The 26,237-nt window shown below is 50.7% G+C and overlaps 1 protein-coding gene across 2 annotated transcripts; it reads left to right on the top strand.

Annotated features, from left to right (window-relative positions):
- Window positions 1-1,418: 1,418 nt before the first annotated feature.
- On the top strand, window positions 1,419-23,362 carry PITX3 (paired like homeodomain 3). Of its 2 annotated transcripts, XM_059477597.1 has the most exons (4): window positions 1,419-1,499; window positions 15,849-15,990; window positions 20,555-20,760; window positions 21,788-23,362. In XM_059477597.1, the coding sequence occupies exons 2-4, from the start codon at window positions 15,882-15,884 to the stop codon at window positions 22,349-22,351; spliced, it is 879 nt and encodes a 292-aa protein (XP_059333580.1). In that variant the 5' UTR covers window positions 1,419-1,499; window positions 15,849-15,881; the 3' UTR covers window positions 22,352-23,362. The 2 variants fall into 2 exon arrangements, with proteins under 2 accessions (XP_059333580.1, XP_059333581.1); XM_059477598.1 differs by lacking the exon at window positions 1,419-1,499 and having other exon boundaries at window positions 15,794-15,990.
- The last annotated feature ends 2,875 nt before the right edge of the window (window positions 23,363-26,237 follow it).

A 26,237-nucleotide genomic window follows, 5' to 3' on the forward strand; every position in this document is an offset into this window, starting at 1 on the left:
CTTTGACATAAATTGGAGAGCAGGTTGACATGAGACTGACCTCAAGAAAATCAGACCGTGGAATCTCACATCGCACTCCAGAAGAGCCTGACAGGGACAAACTTCTCCCCTGGGCTCCCGGAGCAGGACAGAGAGGCTAAGCCCGGCTTCTACAAACTTCTCCTTGTAAGCATTGGGAGAAAAGGGACCTGTTTAGTTGGAGTAAAATGTGTGCGCCAACACGTTCAAGGCTTGCTGTAGCAGATACAAGGATTTGGGGACATTTCAGGGGGTGATCGCACCCTACACTCCTGCACTGGGATTTTGCCGTGAACTTCAGTGGAAGCCAGGCTGGAATCTAAACTACGAGCAGCATTTAGGCTCCAAAAGACCCATCAGTGGCTGGAGCGCGGTGTTTGTCACACAGCCGGTAGCCTCCGTGTCCCGGTAGGAGCGGCACAGTATTGACAGCGAAGCGCTTCCCGGTACCGCCTAGAGCCGCAACAGTGCGTGCGGTAACTAGCCTGGGATTAGGCATGCCCTGCAACTGCTGCTCCATCGCGCAGCGCAACGCTTCCGACTGCTTCCAGCTGACTACGGACTTGGTTCCCCCGAAAAACCTCTGTCTGGCTGACAGCTCGAACTGCAAAACCCGAATTGGCTCGCCGTAGCAGTACTGAGAGGAGCGGATGCTCAGCACGGGCTCCAGGGTGCGGGATGGCCAAGCACTGAACAAGGCAGGCAGTTTGCGCGGTGACAAGGGCAGTGTATCGGTGTGCACGCACCGGGGCTGGCTTTGCGCCGTGACAAGGGCAGTGTATCGGTCTGCACGCTCAGGAGCACGGTGTCCCCACGCACCGGGGCTGGCTTTGCGCGGTGACAAGGGCAGTGTATCGGTGTCCATGCACCGGGGCTGGCTTTGCGGGATGACAAGAGCAGTGTATCGGTGTGCACGCTCAGGAGCACGGTGTCCCCACGCACCGGGGCTGCCGGAGCGCGAAGCTCCGCTCCCGGAACGTGGCCCCGCACCCTGTGCGGCGCGCGGGACGGGGCTGAGCCAGCGCGGGACGGGGCGGGGCCAGCGCGGGACGGCGCGGCCTGCCGCCCTCCTCATCCAATCGAAGAGCAGGACTGCCGCCGTATGTAAATGAGCCGCGATACGATTGGGCGGTGCGGGCGGCGGGCGGTGCTGGGGTGGACGGCGCTGGACGGGGCGGGCGGCGGCGGGCGCGCAGCTGGAATGGGGCGGGCGGGAGCGGGGCGCCCGGTGCAGCTGGCGGGGGGCGCCGGCCGCCCGCCATAAAGTGAATGGCCAGGGTGAATGGGAGGCAGTCGGCCGGCGCCCTCCGCCTCCGCCCTCCCCGTGAGCCGCGGGCCGGCAGCGACGCGCAGAGTGGCTGGGGAGCCGGGGGGATTTACTTTCTGACAGCGGCAGAGCAGCCCGGGGCGCGGGGCGGCGGTCAGCTTCGCTCCTCTCGCAGGATTAAGTCCGCTCAGCCGAACCCGCATCTGGAGCCACTGTAAGTGCCTTTCCGTCCCCGGCCTTCCGGGCGACCTTCTCCACTTCTTTCACTCTGAGCCCCTTCATCCTAGCCCGGCCGGCCGTAGCCTTTCCGATGCTGGCACAGGGTAAGAGCATCCCCGGCGGGGTGTCTAGGTGTGCTGTGCTCGGCAGCGCGGGGTCAGCGCCAGTTCAGCGCGAGATCGGCTTCCCGTCGCCTCCAATGGGTCAAGGGACGGCAACCAGGTGAGAGCGGGCTGGTAGAGCCCTGCCCTGCCGTCCAGAAGAGGTCCCGGGGCTGTGCGCGGCCGAATTGTCCCCTATCGCTGCCGGGAGCGCTGCCCGCCTGGCAGCGGGGCGCGGTGCTTCCCCTGCTCTGCCCTTGTAGGGCCCGGCGACCCCCTACTCGGGGGTGCCGCAGCCCCGACCGTCCCCTCGGGGCCGACGCGGGCCCCTCTCCGACAAGCGCTGCTGTAGTCTCTCGCCGTTGCTAAACTTAGTCATTTTCCACTGGGACGAGCGGGGCAGGGGGCTGTTTAAATTAGCCGGGATTTGCTGTAAATAACGGCGTTGCGGGCTGCGACTCAGCTGTCTGCAGGGTCCGGGGCAGAAAGGCGCAGGGAGCAGAGGCGGGGAGATGTCGCCGGGGAAAAGGAAGGCAGCCCGACGGCTTTTGGACAGCTGGATAAATGATATTTATGTAAGGGCTGGCTCCTGTTTACAGCAGAGCCGACCTCCCTGCAGCGCCGGGGAGAAGCGAGCCGGCCCCGGCGGACAGAGCGAATCCGCCCCGGGACGCCGCTGGCTGCGGCGCGCCGGCGGAGGGGATTCCAGGGACCCGACCGGGAATAATAGACCTGGTCGGGCTGCGGGGAGGGAGCGCCGACCCCGCGGCAACTCTGCCGGGAGCATCGAGCCTCCCTGCCGGAGCGCGGCTGGCCGGCGCTGGGACGCTGCGGGCAGAAGCGGCTGTCGGGCCTCCGGGCGCTTGCACGGGCTTTCCCGCTTCCCCGGCGCCGGGGGCACGGTGCAGAGCGGCGTCCCTCCGTCCCGTTGAGCGCCCGGGAAGGCCGGCCAATTGCAGCGGGCTCCCGGCGGAGCCCGGTACTGCCCGCTGCCCCGTCTATTCCGCGCTCAACGAGTGCGACTCCGGGGAAAGAGCCAGCCCGCCAGTGCGGCACCCCCTTGTCCTTTTCCCCGACCTCTTCCTCGGAGCGGGAGTAAAGAACGGCTGCGTCCCGGCTGGCCGCGGCTCCGGCGGGGGAGGGCGACCGAGGCGGGGGCCGATGCCGGCGCTTCGCCGCAGCTGCTGGAGCGGGCTCAGGGAGGGGGGCGGCGGGCCCGGTGCCGCCGAGCAGGGCACACCTGTCGGCCGTTCACCCGGCGCCCCCGCGGCTGGACAGCTGAGGGGACGGGCGGGGAGGGGACTGGATTCCACCCCCGGCAGAGCCAGGGCCCTGCAGAGGCGCTGGCGGGGGTTGCCGCAGCCCCCACCCCTCCCCTCCCCGCTGGGGTTAGGCAGCTCGGGGCAGCAGTCCCTTGGCCGAAGCTGCCGGGGCTCCGCACCCCTTCCCCGCCCGGCCCGCCGGGTTACCGGGTGCAGAGGTCGGCTCCGCACGGAGCCGCAGAGGAACGCTGCCTCAGGACGCCGGTGCCCCGCAGAGCCTGGAGGTGAGCCCCCGGCCGCCGCACCCCTCTGATGCTTCGAGCTGGCAGTGCAGAAATCAAAACTTATCCCTCGTGTCCTTCCCGTTCCTTCACCTGGGAGGGAAGCAGACTTCCAACTCATGGGAGCACGACCCGTCCACTCTCTGAGTGGAGCCCAGTGCTGAAAGCAAAGAGAGAAATTTGGCGTCCCCCAGACAAACTTGTGGGTCTTCCACACATGGCCCGTGGCCTGGAAGACAGGATGCTAGGGATGAAATGGCTCTCTCCCATCTGCAATTTCGGGAGATGCTAGAAGCAACTGCTCAGGAAGGTGTCTTTCAGAGTCTCACCTCTGTTCCTGTCCCATCTTCCAAAGACATGGACAGGAGCACCTTTTCAGTGAGGGGATCAGTGTCTCCCTGGCTCCCTGCACCACGTCCAAGCCCCTCAGCCTGCCGATGAGCTGAAGTGGATAGGTGTTTGTGCAGGCTTTGATGGTGCCTCGCTGTGAGGGACAAAAGGCTGCCTTCTGGCTCTGGAGGGAATGTCCAGTCATGGTAGCTGCTTTCAGTTTTCACAAATGTCTGCTGAAGAAGAGCAGAGTTTTATTTTAATTTTTTTAAATTATTATTTTTCATTAGCAAATTGTCACACCATGCCCAGTACTCCTCATAAGGAACCTCACAGAGAGATGTCTTTCCATACCAGTCTGGAGAGGGGTCTGGGCAAGGGCGGTGGTTTTCCTGCTGTTATTGTAGTTCCTGGATTTGCCTGACCTGCAGCCCAGATTCTGCCCATGTAAGCCAACCTATATTCCTGTCCAAGGCACTGGTTTAAAAACCAATATTAATCTTTGTCAGAGAAACTGTTGCAAGCCTCAATTAATATTTATTATGTTTCTATAAGGGCTTAATTCAGACAATTATTAGATAGGCAAATTGTGACTGGATTGCAAAAGTATTGGTTAATGTTCCCTATGGAGAGCTGGCAAAGAAACTCCTTGTATCTTCTCTCTGTCAGATGCTACCCAAAACCTTGAGATTGAGAGGTGAGGCTGACTTTGGAGACTGCCAAAAAGAAAAAGCCAGAAACCTGATCTAGGAGACCGCTCCAAAAGGAAGATGAGATGAGCAGGGGACATGAGGTCTGTCTCGTGACCTGGCACATGTGCCCTGGCCTTGGGGACAGGGGAGGTACCTGGATCTGGGAACAAAGTCCCAGATGGAGAGAACTGCTGGTTTCAAGCTGTGTGCTTTGCATCAGGAAGGCAATGGGATGAGACTGTGGTGCCATGGAGGGAGGAGGGTCAGAAGCAGGAGGCTGTGGTGTCTCTGAGCAGGCTCAGCTATTTATCTGGCTGTTTAAAAATGGGAGATTGCTATTTACTTAGGGCCTGATGGCAGAGAGGGCAAAGCTCCCCCTCTTGCTGTGGGGCCACTGGGGCTGGTGGGTGTTAGGCTGTGCCAAGGCTGGGCATTTGCTGTTGGCTGGGGAACAGTCTCTACCAGCTGGTATTAAAGTTCGTGCTGAGGCTGTTGGAAAAGCCCTCTATTGTCAACACCCGGCTGAAATAGGCTGGGCTTTCGGACCCCTGGAGAAGGAATATTTCTGAGGCCAGTCTGCCACACTTCCCTTCCTCTTCTTTGTGTGCTGCTCCCCCTCACCAGCACCCCTGCCCTCCTCCCGCCTCACCTCTGAATATTAATGCCTCTGGCAGATTGGATAATAATGTGACTGGGAATTGAATGAAGCTGGTTATTAGCTCTGGGCTTCCTTGGGGCATTTAAGGGAGTCCACAGGCTGATTCTGGAAGCTTGGCAGCACAAGGGACCGGGCCAGACTCAGTAAAGAGGGGGGGTCACTTCTGTGGGAAAGGATGTGCTTGAATCCTCATTTCCCTCTGACCCCAGAAGAGGACAGGTATGACAGCCTAGCCAGAGCAATTCCTGTGGGATGGTTAGCAATAGATCTGTTGAGTTTCGGCAAAAAAAAATTAAATATTAGAATTTTTTTTTTCAGGAAAGACCTAGGAGATCTAGCTGGGCAGAAGCTAAGAAACATTTCTGTTACTAGGCTTTAAAAAGAGGTGGGGAGTGAGCAAGGGAGGTCCCTCTCTGTTCTTTCCATCAGTGTCAGAGTATTACCAAGCAGATTCAGGAAGAGAGACAATCCTCTACCCCTAAACAGGAAATTTTCCACTGATTTGCAGGGTGTAGGTTCATCTTTGGAACACTCATTTCTGAAGGGCTGAACCTTATGATCTCTCTCCTCAGGAGACTCCTAGCTTTTCTATATGTAGGTCTCTGGATGCTTTAGCATGAAGGGAAATATCCCTGTTGAGCAGAGGAGAGCTCTGGCAGAATTTCCTGATCTGAGTCAGAAATACAGCCTCTGTCCCTTGACCCTCAATCTGATGCTCTTTGCTATCTCCTAAATCACAGCTCCACCAGAAAATAAACATTTACAGCCTTTTGAATAGTGCAAAAGAGAAGGGAAACCTGAGCTGGATTTGCAGAAACTGATATTAATTTTGTCCCTCTGATTTTTCAACTATTCAAAATCTTCTGAGATGCATTAATGGGGCTGCAGTTACCAGGCATCTTAGCAGATCCCCAGCTTGGAGGAGCTGGGTCCTGCATGCACTAAATTAACCCTTAAAAATCACCATCAGAGATCACAGATCACTGTGATCGAGACACCTGTTTATAAACCCCTATCAAACAAGTTCACAATCCCAAATCTGAGAGCCTAAGAAATACTTCTGTTGGGAGGATATAGCACATATGCCACTCCGAATCACACAGCACTGATCCTATAGGCTATTCTTTTCAAATACCTACATTAAATTGCTACTTGGGGAGCTTCAGTGGTGTGGTACAGGCTGGAATGCTCAGCACCTGCCGAGCTCTCTGCAAAAACTGAAAAAGTACAAAGATGGAATGAAACAAATGACTAGAAGTTTGCAGTTACTTCCACCTCTCTCTTTCCATTCTGTCTTTCCCTCAATCTTATTTAAAACAGAAACAGCCTTCCCACCCCCCCCATTGCCTTTTCTCTCCTTTGCAATGCTGCCATTTATATGAGTCTAATTTTCTTTTTAAAAAGCTGATTATAAATGACCATTGTGAAACATGAGGAATTAACGGTAAATCAAGTTGACCTGTCTGTGTGTGGACGTTTTTATTTACTCCTTTTTTTGAAAAGCAAATAAACATAGAATCCCTCCCACATAAAGCAGCTCCCCACTTAGATTTGAACACAGTTTAAAAGAAATCTCTTTTGTTTTAGCCATTTTTATTTCCTGTTTGTTTCTGAGCTTAGACTTGACAATGAAAACCACATGAAATTCCCTATTTGTTCCATCAGTTTTATTTTTGGTGCCACAATATCCCAACTTCCAGTTCTGTGAGTTGAGTTTGTTTTTTTTTTTTTTGTTTGCATTTATTTCAAGGCTGTTGTTTTAAAAAATAAATGCATGGAGGTTTTCTTCCAAAATAAAATAAATAGGACTTTTTAGAGGACTGGATGTACTATGATAATTTTAAAAAATTAAATCGTTAAGGTAAATTAATTGAGCCATAAAGCTCAGCCTCTGTATGAATCCATACCCAAGCAGACAAAAAATACCAAAGCGATGAAAAATATGGACTTTCTTATCCCATTTAAAAGGGTTTCAGAGCTTACTTTGCATTGAGTGGGTTTTAACAGCCTGAACTCAGATATGCCCGAGTCGCAGGCCAGGGTGGGAAAAAAGCTGGAAAGCTGTTCCCTGGCCCTGGAGCTGCAGCAGAGGTTGCCCTCAGGGTGACAGGGTCTGGGCAGGCATGGGCATTTTTGGCTGTACAGCCCCGTTCCCGGAGCAGGCTCGTCCGTGGACGGGACGTGGTGTGACCGGCAGCAGCGTTGTGAGATGGCTCACATCCTTCTGCCCCATCCTTTTCTCTCCGAGCCGCTTTGATGGGATCGCCCGAGGGCCAGACTGGCTGAGCAATTCGGGCTCTGCAGCTTCCTCTCCTACCCACCCAAACTGCCTGCCTCCCAGGGCTCCGCATGGGATGCGGCCTCGAGCAGATGGAAAAACTGAGGATTTGGCGGGGGAAAGGGGGGGGGGGGGTGTGGAAGGAGGAGTAGGGGTGGAGGGAAAAAAAAAAAAAAAAGAAGCAGACTTCGTATATACAGTCCTTAGGCAGCGCACTCCCACATTTCAGGATTCCCAAAGTGAAACCTCTTGGTTTTACTTTATCAGCGACTATTGTGCTCTGGATTTAGGGACGTGAGACATTTTGCCACGGCCTCGAGTGGGGTCTCTGGGCGAGAGGCTCCGGGAGAAGGGCTGCTAGCCCTCCCTGTTCACGCGCCCGCCCTTCCTCCTCCTCGGCCCCGAGACGCGTTCGCGGCCGGCGCACGGCAGGGAAGCCGGGCGGACCGCGGGCCCGATCCCGCCGGCACGGTGCGAGGCACTGCGGGATCGGCCCCGGCAGTGTTTGCTAACTGCCTCCCTCGGCCCCTTCAAACAGTGTCTGGGTAAACAGGCTGACCTTCAGGGCATGTTGCAAGGTCCATAAAGATGGAGTGTGGAGAGGGAGCAAGCTCCAGCATCCCTCCCGGAGCACCCTTCTCCTGCCCCAGCCCTACCAGCTGCAGTATCGCAAGGAAGAGGGGAGGGGTACTGTGAGCTGAGATCATCCACTTGTTTTATTCACGGCATTCTTCATTCTACAGGGCTCTTCTTGCCAGAGAGCTTTAAACAAAATTTAAATACAAATTACTTGGGGGTAAAAAAAAGAAAAATCATCAGGAAACTACAGCCAAGCGCAGCAGACATTGACTCCCTCCAGCACTGCCGGTTTGCACCAAGACAACACATCCCTTGGAGCAAGCCAGCAATTTCTGGCCTCTTGTTTCCTTAACCAACAGAGCTGCTCATTGGCCATGGTGGTTGGTGGGGCCATCACAGAATTTCTGGCAGTTACCCCTTTTCCCTTTGCAGCTCTGCAACCTGCTGAGCTCTGACAGGTCATTTTAAAACAACGATCTAGTACCACCCCTCCTCCCAAAAAAGCTTCTTTCTAGCTGCTGGTTTTGCTGAGTTCTGTCATAGAACAAATGTTTATGATCAAGTTGAAGTTCTCCAGAAAGGACTTCTAGAAGTGGTGATGGATGGCAGACACTGGCAGCCCTACAGTGCATGGAGGTCCGACAGCCGTAGTGGTGTGACACGCTGGTGGCAGGGCATCCATTCCAACCTTCAACCCCTTCATTACCCACTTGATGACGAACTTTCTTGAGCGTGTTTACTAATTGTGAGAATCATTTACATCTTCGATAACATCTGATTTAGCCTTTCATCTGCATACAAATCTCCTAACAGCAGCTGGAGCCACAGAGCTATCTGGGCCTCTGTAAAATGAGCCAACTTTACAGCCACAGAGATACAGAAATGACCCAGCCCCGCTTCTGCAAGCACAGCCCCCGTAGGAATCAGGCCAGTTTCCTTTGACTGCCAGAATAATTAGTCAAATTTATACAATTGCCCAACTAAATACAGCAACACATACCAATCTGCTGATGCCAGGCCCTGGTGGCCTTTGCTGCTGCATGAGCAGCGTGTGTTCGGCTGAGCTGCAGACAGGCTGCCTGCACCTCTCGTTCCTGCCCGGGATCCTGGCTTGCAACTGTCTCTTCTTGCTCCTGGCTCCACAAAAGCAGATCCCAATCCCTTGTACACTGTGCCTGTGCAGCTCTTTCTCTCATGCAGATGCAGGCAGATCCCTCAGTAGTGGCATGAGTTGCTTTGCAGCCAGCTTGACAGGGCTGCAGGAATGGGCAAGGGCAGGTGGGGATGAACAGAGTCAGTATGTTCCAGCCAGGCCAGTGCTGGCACTCCACTTTAGCAGATCCTTTATTTCAGTTGCAAGATTTTCCCAGGCAGAATTTCTTACTGAAATCAGCTTTTTTCTCTCTTCCCCAAAACAAAGAGATTAATTTCCCTAAAGGACTTTTCTTCTCCTATAACTGCAGACCATGCTCTCAGTCCTAGCAGTCCTGCATGGTGGATCCACACCATGCCAGCAACTTTTTGCCATTGAAAGTTGTTTGGGCAAAACTGAGTTTTTGCTGATTTATTTTGTTCCAGATGCCTAACAAACAAAGTAAGCCATAACAAAGTGTAGCCTTATTAATATAACTGCACAGTCTGTCAGAATGAAAATCCCAGTCCTGGTTGATAGATCCAAGGTGCCAAACACCCCACTGAGGCATCGTGTCCAAGGGACACTGGAAACTGGGCTGGACACAGTGAGACCTGAAGCACAATGCTCACAAGAATGCAAGAACTATGAATGTTTAGTTTAGAGGTAAAAAACCCCCAACTTTGCAGAAAGTCTGGCAGAGCTTTTCTTTTGTGCTAAGATTAGCAATTTGTTTCCAAATTTTATGTGCCATTTCAGAAACCATCCAGGTATGCTAAGGGTAGCACTGAGGTCTAAAGATTTTAGACCTTTACTTTACCTTTCTTTACTATTGTAAAGAACTTGCTTTGAGCCAAGCCCAAGCACATTACCCTGCCTGTGCAGAAGCCAATGCTTCAGCTTGGCAGGGCCTGCAGCAGTCTGGGGGATTGCAGACACACCTGTTGTGGGGAACGATGCACTGTGTGTGGGGCATGGTGACATCAGGGCGCTTCCACAGCACAGGGGCACAGTGCAGCCCATCAAATAAGCGAACAGGACACATTCCATTGTGGGCTTTTTTTGCTGTGGACATGGGTATGGAGCTGTCAATCCTTGGGACATTTCCATTGTGATAATCCTCTGGAATACAGGCAGTTTATTAACCCTCTGCCACCCAGAGCAGAGGTTTTCAGCCATCATCCTCCGCTGCAGCTGGAGGTTCATGTCAATGTGAGGGAAGCAAGTGGTCTGATCCCATCTTGCAGGCTGCCTCCAGCCCCCAGGAAATGCATTAGGCAGGGTCCAGCATGGTTGGGCATTTTCCTAGCACCTCTTATCTGAGGATCTGAAAGCATTTAAAAGAATTTTGCTTCATTACCTCCACCAGCTCAGATATGCTTATTTTTGTGATTTCTGAGATGAAGGATACAACCCCAGAACAGTCAAATAGTTTTACCTACATCATAAGACAAGTCAGTGGCAGCACCTTACCTCCTCACTCTCTTCCCACCTCACATTATTGGGAACTTCTCCTTAGAGCCCCGCACAAAAAGAGAAATAACCTGGACCCCCTCATCAGAGGGCTGCCAGCTCTCAGGTCCTTGCTGCCAGTTGTGGCCAGGAAGCCTGGCAGCAAGAGCCTGGGCTACTGCAGTTCCATGGCACCATGCACACCTCTCAGTGCTCTGTGGCCCAATCCGTGTGTGGGGCAGTGCCAGACAACTTGCTCTGACAACAAAGCCACTAAGTGCCTCAGGGAGCTTTGGCAATTCCTACTGATGAGAGGAATAAAACCCCTACACCGTGTTCTTCAAAGCAGCACACACCACTGCCAAGCCACCTCTCAGGAGCTCAGAGGTTAGTGCCCAGCTGTAGGGACTAAAACGAGAAATAAAGTTTATTATAACCTGTGACTCAGCCCTTGCTGGAGGTCAATGATCCACTTGTGAGTGTGCACCCGAAACCCCTGCTCAGGCAGCCTGAGGCTGTGCACAGCCTGATGTTTTTGGAGGCAGGCAGCTTGCTCTCCTGTCCCATAATGGCCCTGCGCTCCGGGTCACCAGTTGGCTGCTGCTGTTTATCTTCCAGTGATTAATGGTTGCTCTTGGTTCCTGCTGCAATTCCATTAAGATTAGATTTAAAGCTACACTGAGGTGTTTAGCAGTGGGTGACCTTGGTCTCCCCATAGTTATATTTCTATAGTCTCAAGGAAACAAATATTAACTCATTTTGCACCCCATCCTTCTTGCTTTCTAGCAGTGGGGAAAGCCCCTCACAGGCAGCGCTTGTGTTGGTCAGCAAAGAGAATCTGACTCTTGGTTGCTGCACGATTCATGTGCTGTGCTCATGTGGTACTTTTAATTGCAGCCCACAGGCACTCTGATAGCACCATTGCCTGAACAAAATGTATGCAGAGAACAAAATGCTCTTCCTCGAGAGAACAGGCACACTCTCAATCACTTCCTCTTTGACAATGAGGAGAGGGAGAGGCAGGGCGTGTTCCACCTTGTCTCAGCCCCTCACAGGGACCAAAGTACAGAGGCAGATCATCTTTCTGAAAATGTACATTTAAATAGAAGCCCAAATGTTTATCTCTCCTAAAAGTAAGCCAGCCCAGAGGGAACATGAGCATGGGAGGAGTGAAGCAATCAGCAGTAGTTTGACTTCTGCGATTGATGGAGCAGGAAGAGACAGCTCTGACCCTAAGAATCTAGTGTAACATCCTATCTTCACCTCAGGGGATGCAAGAATGAAAGGACACTTCCCCCCAAATGATTGCAGAGCACCTTTCAGCCTGAGGGGCAACCCTGAACTCTTTGTGGAGATCAGCAATTCCAAGCAGAAGATTCAGCTACTCTGGCCCTGGCTGGAGGCAGGAAACTCACAGATCCACAGGGCTGTGCGGATCTGCTTGAGAGAGGCCAGCTTAGGGCTTCCCTCCTATCCTTGGGTCATCAGTGGTCATTGTGCTGCTATCTTGCAACCTGAAGCATCAGCCCTTGCTGAAGCATCCCTGCATGCCCATGGGATGTCAAATAACATCAAAACAATGCAAGAGACAGCTTTTCACCTCCAGATCAACTTGCCAAAAGCCTGTCCAGCAGGAAGCCTGCAGGCAGTGCAGAGAGTTGAGTAGCACAAACTAGTCAGTCTCTGGCAGCTCTCAGTGGGCAAGACCCACATCGCAAAAGCCACTCCTATAATTAGCCTTACTTTGCTTGAAGTCAGCCTCTATGTTTCCTTCCCAGCCCTTCAAAGAAAAAGACCCCCAAGCAAAATCCTCTTTGCTCCCAGGTGATGGAGCAGTGTGTTACAGAGAACCAGGAGATGGCTCACAGGAACAATCCTTGTTCCTGTTTTCAGGTAAACAAGGTTGCCCTCCTCATGAAGGAGTGTCCTCCTTCTACTGCCTAAATGTCCCTGGCTTGAGTAGTTGGGAGCTGACACAGAAATAGAAAGGGGGTACATTTGATAAGAGAAAAGGCCCAGAGCCAGGATTGCTCTTCCCCTGCCCTCCACCACACCCATGGAGAAGGGATGGCAATTCCCTGGCTGGCTGGAGGGTCTTGTACAGGTGGCCACAGCATGTTCACATGGGCAGTGACTGGAAGAAGAGATGTGTTTGTTACAGGTTGGGGAACCTTTATCTCAGGGGCAATAACACATCAATGGAAGGAGTTACAGGTGGTGGAGCAGACTGGGAGCCATGACTAGTTTCACAAAATTGAAGCCTCTGAGAAGCCTGGCTGCATGTTGCTAGTACAGAGCTGTCCCTAAAGAAACTGTTCTTTTATGTTAAAAGAAAGTGAGATGAAGAGTCAGATGAAGATGGTAAATTTGATTTTATTTAAAAATACTTTTGAGTTGCCAATTTCATTGGTTCCTTGAGACTGGGCAAACAACTTAGTAGAAATGCCATGAAGGTTTATCGTTGACTTTTTTAATATCTCTGCCTACAGCAAGATCTACCCAATGTGGATGAAAGCATCTTTTTTTTAAATCCAAAAGGGCTGTATAATCTAGAAGAATACCTTACAGCCTTTTGTGTCAGTAGCATGGGGTTGCTTTTGGGTAAATACATTGGTACAGAGCTCACGTGCTGTCACCATTGCAGACTTTTCCTGCTTTTATAATCATGCTGAGTAGATCCCTCTCCCCTCTTGCTTTTGCTTCTCCATGACCTGCTCAGAGCAAATTGAGAAGGCATTCCTTGATGTTACCACATATGGCACATGCAGTAGTTTGTGCAATTACATATATACATACATCATCTTCTCTCTGAAATCCTCCTGCTTTTAAATTCAGTTCATAAAGCAAACTTGTGCTCAGCCACAAGTCCCAGTACTGGCCACCCTTCATAACCAGTTTCAATCTAAGTGCCCACTATACCTCAGAGGCAGGCTAAGCATGCTATGTTTTGTCCAGCAGTTTGGATGAACTTTGCAACCACTGCATTGGCGCAGCCCAGGATGGGGCATAAATTTTCAATACCAGAACTAGGTTCTCCTGAGCCTTGTGCCTTGTGTTGTCACTTAAACCTGTGGAACCTTGTCTCTGTAAGGTACTCCTCCCTGGTTTTCCTGTCTTCATTCTAGTTTGTACAGATGAAAGCAATGCAAGATGTGGAAAAAAGAGCAAACAGGACCCAGCACAGGAGGACACTGTCCTTGAGTTACAGCAAGGCAAGGATCTGAATTCCTCCTTAAATCGTCCAGTACAGTGTCAAGCTCTAGAAGAGAGGAAATTGTGCTTGACAGATGCAATCATATGCAAATGGCTGTAGAAGAAGGGAAATTATCATCTACAAACATTGGGCAGAAATTCCATCTGCTGCAGACTCAAGAAGGGCTCTTAATAAATTCTGAGACAGCAAAGTGACACACATCTTAATCAAGACTTAATCCGTGGAATTAATTCACTGCGCGTTTCTGCATAATTCTGAGAGTAATGCTAAAAGCCATGGCAATATCAGCAGCAGATGGACTCCCCTACTCCATGCAAAGGTATTAAAGAAAACACAGCCCCTGTCACATCACTTCATGTATGTACACACTGCAGAATGCAACAGGGCTGTGCCTGGCTGCTGGCAGGAGCTTAACACAGCCAGCAGACATCAAAGGTCAGGCTTGCCACGAAGTGGAAATGGAAACCAGCCTCATGGCAAAGACAGAGTCCTGCCACTTCTCTCCCACAGGAGACGAGAAGCCCAGAGCAAGCCAAAGGTCTGGGAAAGCAGAACCAGGTCCTGGTTTGTTATGTGCTGCTTCCAGAGAGCACTGACTGAGGTTGGTGTTGAGACTGTCCCAGCAGTACCTGGGAGAGGCGGTGGACCTCTCAGGCAGTGAACGGAGGTCAAGCCAAGTGAAGAGCAAGGAAAACTGCAGGGGTTTTGTGAACGAGATCTGCTGCAGAAGCCAGCCAGATAACCATTAGAAATGGCTCCTTTCTCTCTCACTGCAGCCTGGAAAGCACACTGTAGATATGGGGATCAGCCCTGGGCCCTGGCAGCAGCCTTGTGCAAATTGACTAAAGGAGGCTTTAGACAGCTCTGAAAATACATTCTTAGTCACTGTCATCCACGTCCAAATGAGGTGCAACAGCTATGTGATTAATCTCTTGTTTACATGTCTAAAAACTAACACAGTCCAGACTGTCTTCAGCACGTTCCCTCCCTGACACACATGGATTTGAGGGGCTGGGCAATCTTCACCACCCAGGAACCCTTTACAACTGATCTCCACCTAAAGTTTGAAAGTTCCAAACCCCTGGTCCAAACTTCCCTAAACCCAGGGGTCCCAGATCCTGGAACAATGTATCAGTTGTTGTGTCGTAGAGAAAAAGGATCCCTAGCTGGGAAGGTGAGGTATCAGCTGGGAGTGGCTAAAGTTTCAGAAACTGCTGTGGTCCCCTCAAATTGATCCAGCCTTCATAAACTGTGCACTGGTGCAGTGAAACATCCTGTGTTTTGCTGGGTTATGATCCAAAATTCAGTTAGGGGCTAACAGAGGGCCAGCTCACCTTTCCAAGGAGAGGTAGCCAGACTTGGAACACTTACTGCCTCATGCCTGCCTCTTCATGAGCATCCAGTGTGGTCCAGAATAAGTGGTGCCCTCAGCTGAGCTCCTTTAGGAAATACAGGTGGAGGGTGCAGGGTCCATAAGGAAGTGAATGATGAAAAGAATTGATCTTGGGACAGAGAGGTGTGGAAAGAGGTGGAAGAAGAGTCACAGTGGTTCCTGCAGTTGTAGGGAGCAGCGCTGACAGCTTCCCATTTGGGATGCTTTCAGCCAGGGAAGATGGCTCACCAGCACAGGCCAGTCTCTTGAGGGGACATGGGGAGCCTCCAGTCAGGATGATCTTGGGCTGGAAGCAAGCTCCTGCTACGGCCAGGACCACTCATTCCCAGGCACCTAAGCATGTGAAATGTGATTGCCATGTTAGTTCAGGTTTCAGAATGTACCCCAAAGGAGTCCGCTTGCACTGTCTGGATCTCTGATTGTAGAAATGGTTCTGATGTGTAGAAATGGCAGGCTGATGTGCCTTCCTATCAGTGCCAGGCACAAGAATGCTTTTCATTTGGGATGTGTGCATGTAGTGCTCTCTGAACAGCTTTACTTGGGCTTGGCCAGCTTGTGGAGAAACAAGGGAGAAAGAGGAGGGAAGCTGGGCAGGGAGGATGGGAGAGGTGGGATGACTGGGGAAGGTGCTAACAGCCCTTGGCTGGCCCAGAACCACTTCCTCAGATCTCCATTACACAGCATGCTCCCGGCGTTGCTATTTCAGTCTGAATGTCACCTATAAATTGGAGGCTCTTTCTCTGAAGGCTGCAAATAGAAGTGTCACTAGATGATCTTTGATTGATAGGGAGGCTCAGCTGAAAGCCCAGTATGTCCATTTTCCAGCCAAGAAACTCAAAGGTGTCCAAGGATCACACAGGGATCCTTTCCTTTTCCTAGACCTTTCCTCAAGGCAAGTCCCTGCTGGAGATGGTGAGGAGAGGTCACACACACATTGATCTCTCTGATCACCCTGTGACTACTGTTTTTCAGATTCCTCCTTCTCCACCCACCCATCCCTGCCCCATGGATTTCAACCTGCTGGCAGACGCGGAGGCTCGCAGCCCAGCCTTGTCTCTCTCGGACTCTGGAACTCCTCAACATGAGCACAGCTGCAAAGGGCAGGACCACAGCGGTGAGTGCAAGGCCCAAGATACAAGAAAAACCCTGTCCCAACCTTGCTCGTGGATCTGGGTGGCCAGTGGCTTGCAGAGGGACAGTTTCCCTTTGTACTGGGAGCCAGAAAAATGCCATAGCAGCATGGATGTGCCAACAAGCAGGGGAAAGGCATAAGGGTCCATATTGCAATGACAGCTGTTGGGAGGGTGAGAACATCATCCCAGTGGTGGGGTCATGTGGCCCTGGCTGTAGGAGGCTGCTGCTCACAAGGGCACAGCCCATGGCAGACCAGAGCCAGGCAAGTCAGGTTACAGCCCAATCAAGATTTTATTGTATTTGCCTAAACAGGATCCAAGGTGCAGAAGCCTACACCTTATTTTAAACTGTTCTCTTTTTTTAACCTCTGTTTAAATTATTTGGGTTTAAACTTTCTATGGAAAAGGTAAGCCTTAGGCTGAACATTCCAGGTTCATGCATTAAGATGAAAAGGAAGCACTGTCTTGCTCCTGCTTTAACTGAAAAAGTCTCCTCACCTATGCCTTGCTGCTCTCCTACAGAGGTGCCTCTGACCATTCCCAAAGGCTGAACCAACCCCAAGCCTGCTGAATTCTTTATCAGGCTCTGAATAAGGAACATCACCATACACACCTGTTCAGAAATCAGCTACCAAATGCTGTGGTTTCCTCTGGATTTTACATCTGTCCGATTACCACTCCATCCCTTGTTGTTCTGGATCTGTCAGGATGCAAAGCTGTTTCTGCCAGTGCCAGCAGGAGGGAGTGAGGGCTGGGGACAGCCCGCTGCTCTCCGTGTAAAGCCTCCAGGCTCACCCGCATGCAAAAGCTAATAAGGATAATGATGCAGATTAAAATTCCCCAGAGAAAGTATCATGAAGGGAGTTACACTGGGATAACTAGAGTCAGAGAATCTGCCTGACAAATTCCCCACTGCACACGTACCTTAGTTGGGCACATCCCCAAGCTCAGTGGCTCCTCGTCAGCTGCTTTGGATGCATGGCAGTGTCTCCATTCAAGTGGCCTTCCCTATTGAGCCCACCCTGGCATGCTGTAGAAGTGCCAATTTAGGCACTGACTTTTCTTTCCATTAGGCATGAGCAGATAATTCCAGCTATGGCCACAGTCGTTTCACCGAGTGGGCGAACATGTACAGGATATATTCCATGACCTATTTTGGGGTGACAATAAGTGTTGGATGCCTGGCTACATCACTCCCCACTCTCTTAAGCAGTCTAGAAATAAAATGGTTCTGGGAGGTGACTTGCCAGCATTACCTGTGTGCAGCTTGTAACTTTGCAGCAGAGGCTGATGGCAGCCATGCATCAGCAGTGTCAGGCAGAATAGAGCTGCCTAGCAAGGTCTGCCTGGAACAGGGGCAGAGCTACACTTCTGACACTTCTTGACTCCCCTCAAGAGAGCTGCCTCCCTACTTTTCCTGGGCCCTGCTTCATTCATCCACACAAATAAGAGATCTTGAAGAAGTGAACACAAACCTTGCTTGTCTAGGCTCAGCATTCAGGGATCTCAAGTGTCCTCCAGTTGTATGGCATGGTTAGTGACACCCCCTTCTGTTGGGTTTCATCAGGCAGCACTGGTCAGGGGAGAGCAAGGATGAAGAGTGAGGGAGGTAGAGAACTGCCCCACATCTCCCCATATTGTGCTTCTTGGCATGGATTCAAGGCACCCACATCCTTTCTCTGGGCTCATTTCTTTCCCTGCATTGCCATGGTTTGGGTCCCCACTGCAATCTGTCAAAACTCTGCACCTTTTACAGAGGACACTTATTCCCTGCTTATAGAAGAAGCAGAAAAGAGATGACAGACAGAAAAAAACACAGCTAGCAGGTATGGAAACAAAGAGAACACCAGGTTGAACTGCAGAGATTTTTCAAGGCTCAGAGCTGGGATTCCTACTTCTCCTTAGACTTAAGATTTATGGAAAGTAGGTATACCAGAGGGTGTTGAGAAGACAAATACCAAACAAGATACACTGTGATCTCTTTCACCCAGATGTAGCCCATAAAGCAGTGGTACCTTCATTCCATTTTCTTTCCCTCTTGGTATAATTTCTTCCTGAGTGAAGAAGGGCAGTCCTGGGCAGGAGTTCCCAATAAAGACACAGCCTCCTACTTCACAGCAACCCCTTCAGAAATGAATATTTGTCAGGGACTTTGGTGAGAGCACATCCCCTGTATGCATCAGGCTCCAATTAACCCAGGCTCAGCAGATGAACAAACAAACCAAATGTTGCCTGTTCATCTGTATTGAGCCATTCCTAATAACTAGCTCAGATGGGTGGCATCACTCCCTGTTCAATCTCCTTTGGAGATAAATAGTGCAGGAATCTCCTGCATCCAATACTGGTTTAGAGCACTGAGCTAGAGAAATCAGATTAATCTTCTTGGCAAGAACCACTATAAAAATCCACATTAAGAGCATGCTTCCAAGAGTTCTGCTGAATATGGGATCCACAAACAAAGATGCTCATGAAAATGAGAAGAGTACCACAAGACCACAACCAGGCTCTTTCATTCCACTTTTCAATTTTCAAGAGTGTGCTGGGAAAGTTCTTGTACAGGTACACCCTGGATGGAAACACAAACTGGTCCTGACACTGAGAACCGGACATAGCACCTTCCTGCTCAGAAGAATCAATTTATAACCTGCTGCTGTGAGCAATGGCCATCTCACTGTCCTTGCATTCACATTCCTGCTGATGGATAGCATCAGATGTGCTACAGAAGCAGAGGTGGCTGGTGGGGAGCAAGCCACTGACCACACCCAGGGTTTCCTCCCTGGAGAGCAAGCACTTCTCCTGGAAATGTTCTCTGCAATTCCATCATTGCTCCCTTTGAAGAAAGGCAAGTACTAGGAGAGCTTTCCAGAAAATATTTCTGAATTAACAGACTGTCATAGGAAGAGGGTAGTGGCACTGGGTTCCTGAGACAGGAGCATCTTCCAGGTCTGGGGCCCGCTGAAGCACCTACTGTTGGCACAGCACTGCCCTGCAGCAGTCTCTGTGGGGTCTCAGATTCCTTTAGGCCTCTCACATGCCCTATAAAAACTAAATGAAAAAGACAGAGCCTATTATTTCAGAGTACTTCCATTTGAAATGGATGGAATCCCTTTTTTCCCTGACTCAACTGTATTCCAGGCTGCTGTCTCCTTGCCTCCCTACTCATTAAGGGGCTGTACCAGACATCTTCACACTGAGATTTTCCTGGACTTTGAAGCCTTTTGAACTAGCTTTTACTCAGAGAACTGGACCAAACAAAAATTTCAATTTTATCAGAGTGATGCCAGGATGTTTTTTAAAGGTTCTTCTTCTAAGTGGAACAGTTTGGGAACTATTTGCAAAAATTTCTATTTAGTTTAGTGGACTATTTCCCATTGTAAAAGAACACTTCTCTCCTTGCTGAAGACCTGATTTTCATTTGGAAATGATTCACCCGGCTTCTAGATCAGAGGAAGGAGTTGAACATCAGAAATTATTTATTTTCATTTGAATAATTTTCCTCTACGGTGACTTGTCTTGATTCCCAGCAGAATTAAACACAAGCCAAAGCTTTCTTCCATAATAAAAGAAAGTCCCACATTTGAGCAGTTGGGCACTCTATGGAGGACAACTGAAGGGAAGATATTTGTATTTGCATTCTGCCCCTATTTGCATTTTGCCTGCTTGTATTTGCACAGCCCCCAAAAAGGGCTGTGGCACAAGGAAACAGCTGCCCACCTCTACTCACAGCAGCCGAAAACTCAGCACGCAGACATGGACTTGATGCCCAGAAGGAGGCTGAGCTGTACATTTCAGTGAGATATCAGTGTGAACACTGGAGAGTTTTGAGACTTTAATGGGCAGTGAAACAAAAGACACTGCCCCCAGAAGAGGGATCTGTGGATCAGAAGGAGGGCAGGAGCAGAAAGAGAGGGAGATGTTGGAATACTTCATGGTAAGGTCTAAGAGAAGTCTTTCCCTATTTTTAAAAATCAAAACATATGCAGCTAAGTAAGAATGTAAAGGAGCAAGAAGGGGAATGAAAATTTGTGCTTCTCAGGTTTAATTAATTGAAGAGCCTCAGCTTGCTATCAATTTGCAATTTGTCTTTTCCCATCCCTTGTCCATGAGGGATATGACTGGATCTTTTGCTGTGTCCTAAGTGTCAATTTCTGTTCAGTTTTTCTAAAGGACACCTTAGGCAGAGAGTTTTAAGCAGAGTAAGAACCTTCTGATCTGGATAAGTTCTGCCACTATCTCCCAGGTGAACAGTAAATGAAACCCAAATATTGGAAGTTTGGAAAATCCAAATCCAGTCACTTGGAAGCTAACATCTGTTATGGCAGTTAAACAAAGGCAAGCTGTGCTACATGAGAGGGGCATTGGTTTTGGTGCTGGCTGGATGCCTGCTTGCAAGGACAAGGGAGGGAGATGGGACCACTCCTGGTGGCTGCAGTGGAAGGGGACCTCACTGAGCATGCACTGGTTGCCCCAAGGATAGGCTCCCCAAGTGCATCCAAGCCCTCAAGTTAACTCAGGGATCTCCCCATCTTTCTGTTTCTTGCACAGACACTGAGAAGTCCCAGCAGAACCAGACGGACGACTCCAACCCTGAAGACGGCTCGCTCAAGAAGAAGCAGCGGAGGCAGAGGACGCACTTCACCAGCCAGCAGCTGCAGGAGCTGGAAGCCACTTTCCAGAGAAACCGTTATCCAGACATGAGCACCAGGGAGGAGATTGCAGTCTGGACCAACTTGACAGAGGCACGAGTCCGGGTAGGATTGCAGCCCTTCCACCTTCCTGGGCCTGAGCTTGTGGGGAAGAAGCCTGCTGTGATACATGACCAAGGTGTCCCCAAACCAAGCAAGGAAATTAGGAGCACTGAAAATTTTCCCTGTCTTGGAAACACCTCACTAGGGTCTGCCCTTGAGATCTGATACATCCTGCCACACACAAACCCTATGCTGGTGGTGCCTTCCCCATCCAGGGCCACCTTGCAATTATACAGGTAGATTCAAAGCCCAGGCTCTGCCCCACAGAGCCCCACCAGCTGGCTACCTCGACCCAGCAGACCCTTTCCTTGCAGTACCATCACTCCCCAGCCTTACCCTTGCTGGAGGGCACTCTTTTGGCTTTTGGGTTCCCAAATCAATGTGCAGTCACAGGCATGGTGTGGCAGGGCTCCAGCTGGAGTGAGAGCTTCTCTCTGCTACTAGAAATATGAGTTAGCAGCATCATGAATAGCCTTCCAGCAGCTTCCATGCTCCAGGAAGTTATATTGTTTGAACCCCTCTAACACTAACAGATTTTCCTTTTAGAAGACAGACCTATAACATCCCACTCCAAGCCAGTCCTGAGGCAAAGTCAAAAGAAGATAAATTATTTCCTTTGTTCAGCAGTTTTCAAGCCACATCCCTCAAATACTTTGCTCCCAAGTCACACAACCCCAATCCCTCCTTCTAGCTGTGGTCACTTGGAAATACAGCAAGTATTTTCCTCTCTTTTTTCTGTATAAAGGGCATCTGTTTGTTGATTGAAGTGGGTCATTCTGTGTGCTGTTAAATGGCAGTTGTTTGGGTTTCTGTTGGTTGACTGAGGACCACCTGGTGATTCCTGCTGGGAGATGACCCTGAAGCCCAGACATCTTGCTGCAGCTCTTTCCTGATGCTCAGCCTCCCATCTCCTTGGGAGCATCGCCAGCTCTTCAACAGCTCTTGTCTTGCTGGGCAAAGAAACCAGGGCAAGGCCCCTTTCAAGGCCAGCCAGAGCAGTTCCCATGCCCTCCCTCTCTCTCTCTTGCAGGTCTGGTTCAAAAACCGCAGAGCTAAGTGGAGGAAACGAGAGAGAAACCAACAGGCCGAATTGTGCAAGAACAGCTTCGGAGCCCAGTTCAATGGACTGATGCAGCCTTACGATGACATGTATTCCAGCTATTCCTACAACAACTGGGCCACCAAGGGGCTTGCCAGCAGTCCGCTCTCGGCCAAGAGCTTTCCATTCTTCAACTCCATGAACGTCAGTCCCCTCTCCTCCCAGCCCATGTTCTCGCCACCCAGCTCCATCACCTCAATGACCATGCCTTCATCCATGGTCCCTACTGCTGTGACCGGGGTACCGGCCCCAAGCCTCAACAACCTGGGAAACATCAATAATCTGAACAGCCCGAGCCTCAACTCTGCTGTCTCCTCCAGTGCCTGTCCTTACGCCTCCACAGCCAGCCCCTACATGTACAGGGACACGTGCAACTCCAGCCTGGCCAGCCTGCGGCTGAAGGCCAAGCAGCACGCCAACTTCACCTACCCGGCGGTGCAGACGGCAGCCTCCAACCTGAGCCCTTGCCAGTATGCCGTGGACAGGCCCGTATGAAGGGCTGCCCGCTGCCAACCAGGGACTTGACCTTAGCCTGACAAAAGGAGACCTTTAGCCCTACAACAGCGTACATCCTGCACAGAGTGAGAGTGAACGTGACAGCATAAGAGGGAGACAGGGAGAGAAAGAGCGAAAAGAACGAGCAGGCAGACGAACCTTTATGAAGATTTGTCTATTGTATGGTGAATTTTGACTGTCTTTCCCCTTCAAAACCCCTTCCCTTCTTGCCCACCAAACCTTCTCCTCCATGGTAAAATAAACCAAAAGAGTCTACTGGAAGCCCCATGGAGAAATAGGAGCCCCAACATGCAGGGTGCCTGACCCATGGGAAGCACAACCAAGTATGTTTCAATCTGCCCCTCCAAGCCCCACAGGGGTGAGCCCCACAAATTCCTGGGACAGCATAGGCAGCCTCACAGCACCCCTGCAGGAAATAGCCAGAGACAGGACAGCTTGAGGGGGGTTGCCAGTTGGTGCTTGGCTAAACCATATTCTCTGCACACGTGCCAGATTTCAATGAAAGATATCTTGCCCATTTATTTATCATACAGCCAGTAAGGAAGCCTTGTCTCAGTCAATTATCATCTCTTTATAATGCATATATACACATGGCCCTTCAGACTTGAAACCTTCAGGAGCTGGGGGTTGTAAGAGTATAAAATATGTGTGTGTATATATATATATCTATATATCTATCTTATATATATATATATATATATATATATACAAATACATATAGAGACATTAAAATATGCTTTCTTGTTTTGGATGTGAAATAATCTACCAAGTAGACCTTAAAACCAAAACCCTGTAAAGGAAGCACATCCACTGAGGCAGTGTCCTGGCTGTCATGCTTTACTGCTTCAGTCATTTTGGTCAGACACACTGCTGCCAGCATACATCCCAAACATTCCCATCTGCAACAATCAGCTCCTCCTTGCACATCTCCTTCCCTTTCCCAAATCCCATTTCCAAAAAAGATAATAAAAGTTGGCACAAACCCTTTAAGCTTCTGCTTGTGTGGTTATTGAAAGCACAAACCTGCTTGATTCTGAAGATTCTAAAATCAAGTGCCAGCAGCCCAGGTAAAGGTAAGCATCCTTAGAAGCACCAGCACAAGGCAGTCCGAGTTAGAACAGGGGCTGAAGTTTGGAAGAGTAGTTCATGTTCCTCACTTAAATATCAAACACCTGGCTTCTCAGAACAACAAAAGGCCACACACACAGTAGGAAGAGGAAAACAAGTCCGCTCTGTGTTCCCTGTCTGCATGCACCCAGTGCAGCAGGAAGGTTGAGCCCCTTCTGGCTCAGGCTTCCCCACTGTGCTGGACGGGGCCAGTGCCTTTGGGCTCCCACAGCCCAGGGCAGGAGAATTCCCCCCCAGGCTCTCTGGCTCCAAGCAGTGGTCCCCAGGGCAGCTGCCAGGTGCAGCAACTTGCCCTGCTCAGCTTCTGTTGGGAAGGCTGTAAAACAGAGGTGGCCCTCCTGAGCTCTACAGGCACCTGGAAAAGCTGCTGCTTCAGCCAATGCAGAGAGAGGCAGCAGATCCCTCCGAGGGCCCAAGGAAGCTCCACATACAGCAGGGGAGCAGGACATCTCTACCCAGTGCAATCACCTTTCCCTTTATCAAGCACAAGCTCCAAGGAAAAGCACAACTTCAATACTTTATTTTCCTCTTTAGATAGAAAAAAACAGCCCTAAAATACCTTCACAACAAACTGTCCTACCAGGAAGAATAGGACAGGCAAATCTGACATAATCCATGTTCTGCAATGTCGTCAGCATGCAGAGAGAAAGCAAGTTCTTTGCTAAGAATGGATCCTCACTAGGACACTGTAAGAGGTCTCACAAACCAAGCTCCTAAATGGCTCAGCTTTTGCCAAAGCCTCTTCCACAGTTCAGTTGCTTCTGAAGGTATTTGTGAGCAGATGCTGAAAGCAGTCACAAGTGTCAGCTCACCCTCACTGTAACAGAGTATTCTTTGCTCTGAGCTAATCCAAAATCTGGGGGCCAAGATATCCTGCACTGAAAGGGCTACCAGTGGAAAGGGTTCAAAGATCAAGTGTAAACATATAAAAAATAAACACAGTACATGTGGCCAGTGGCTCTGCAGCCTGGCTAGTTGGCTCAGGTTTTTCCTTCCCATGACAATTTGCTGTATGGAGAAGATGGTGGGGTCTGTTTCTGCAGTCAGAGGTATTGCACCATGTAGGATCCAGACCAGATGGCAAACCACACACCAGCTCTGAGCTGAGAGCACTTTGTTCAATGGTACCTAACAACTGACACAACCTTAAGGTTTTCCCATGGGAAAACCTTAAAAACTACAGAAAACAGCAAATAACTAAGTGAGCAAAGTGGCAGCAGAGCGCTCTGGGAGATGTCTCCTATCTGACAAATGCCACCTGCCTTCCTGGTTCAGCTAAGCCAGTTCAGCCTCTCACATTCAGCTTCCTCCCCATGGGGCCAGAACTCAGACATCATGCTCTCTGGTCCAGCACAAACACAGCAGGTGCTCTACAGACTTCTCTCTCCCCAGTACCTCCCCAGATGTATCCTGTTGATACTGCAACCCCAAGCACACGATCTTTAGCAGGTTCCCACTTATTCTGGAGACCTGTTAGGCAAATAACTCTGTCGTTGGATACTTCCCAATCTGCAAATTTAGCAAGTGCACATTCTCCTCTATCACCCAGATCATTAAAGGAAGTGCTGAGCAAAAAAAGACCCGCAACAGATGTTCCTGAATTTCACTCAACAGACCCCTTCCTTTTCAACAGTGAACTGTAGATAACTCTCTGGGTATGATTACCCAGTGGGTTTGGTACCTACCCAAATCCCATCTAGATCATCCTTAAAAGCCACTTGACTGGCAGCTAAAGCTCTCCTTCACTATGCCCTTACCCTGTCAGAGAGGAAAACTGAATTATTTTTACCAGATTCTGTTCTTGATGTGCCCACAAAACTCCTGTCCACATCTCCACTGTTTACACATAGTGACATTATTTGATCCAGCTTTTTGCTCATTTGTTTAGGTTTTTGTTTTTTGTTTTGGTTTGTTTGTTTGTTTGTTTGGGTTGTTTTCATTTGCTTTGGTTTTGTGGTTTTGTTGTTGTTGTGGGTGTTTGTTTGTTTGGTTTGGTTTTTTGTGGGGTTTTTTAATGTTTTTTGAGGGGGGATTTAACGGCGAGCAGTTCCTGGCTTTTGGCCCCAGTCCCCATTTTGAAGAGGGGGAAATTCCGTGGGAATTCTCACAGACAACAATGACTAATTCTGGGATAGCTTTGTGCGAGATTCACCACACCGAGAGGGTCTGAAAATATCCCGTTTGCCTAAATACCGTCTTCCTTGCACTTCTCTTACTCAAGGCCAGATTTTAGCGCCCATCACCAGCACGGCCCGTGCTCCCCGCTCCGCTGCTGCTGTCTGAGGGCTCACACAGCGCGCACCGACGCCGGGTGTCCTCAGCAGCAGCCGCCGGTTCTTCCTCTCAGCCCAGGAGCAGCGCGGCACCGTCCGCGGTTCGCGTCCCGCTCGCGCAGCGGAGGATGTTCCCGCTCCTCCCGCTTGGTGCGTGCTGCCAACAGAGCCCCGGAGCGCGGGGCGGCCGCGCACCTCCGACCGCTGCTGTGCGTGTGAGCCTAGGCTCCGATCGCTCCACAGCCGTGAGGGGCGGCTCTAATCTCGGTCCCAGCCTCGTTCGGGGCCCGCTGCCGTCGCGGTGCGGGCCCGGCCCGACCCGGCCGGCAGCGCCCTCAGCGCGGACGGCGGCGCCGCCTAGCGGCGGGTTGCAGGGCGGGCTGCGCTCCCGCCCTCGGGACCGAGAGAGGCCCCGGGGAACCGCCTCAGCGCCGTGACACCGAGAGAGGCCCCGGGGAATCGCC

The sequence above is a fragment of the Ammospiza nelsoni genome, chromosome 8, assembly GCF_027579445.1.
Source record: "Ammospiza nelsoni isolate bAmmNel1 chromosome 8, bAmmNel1.pri, whole genome shotgun sequence".
Classification (NCBI taxonomy): Eukaryota; Metazoa; Chordata; class Aves; order Passeriformes; family Passerellidae; genus Ammospiza; species Ammospiza nelsoni.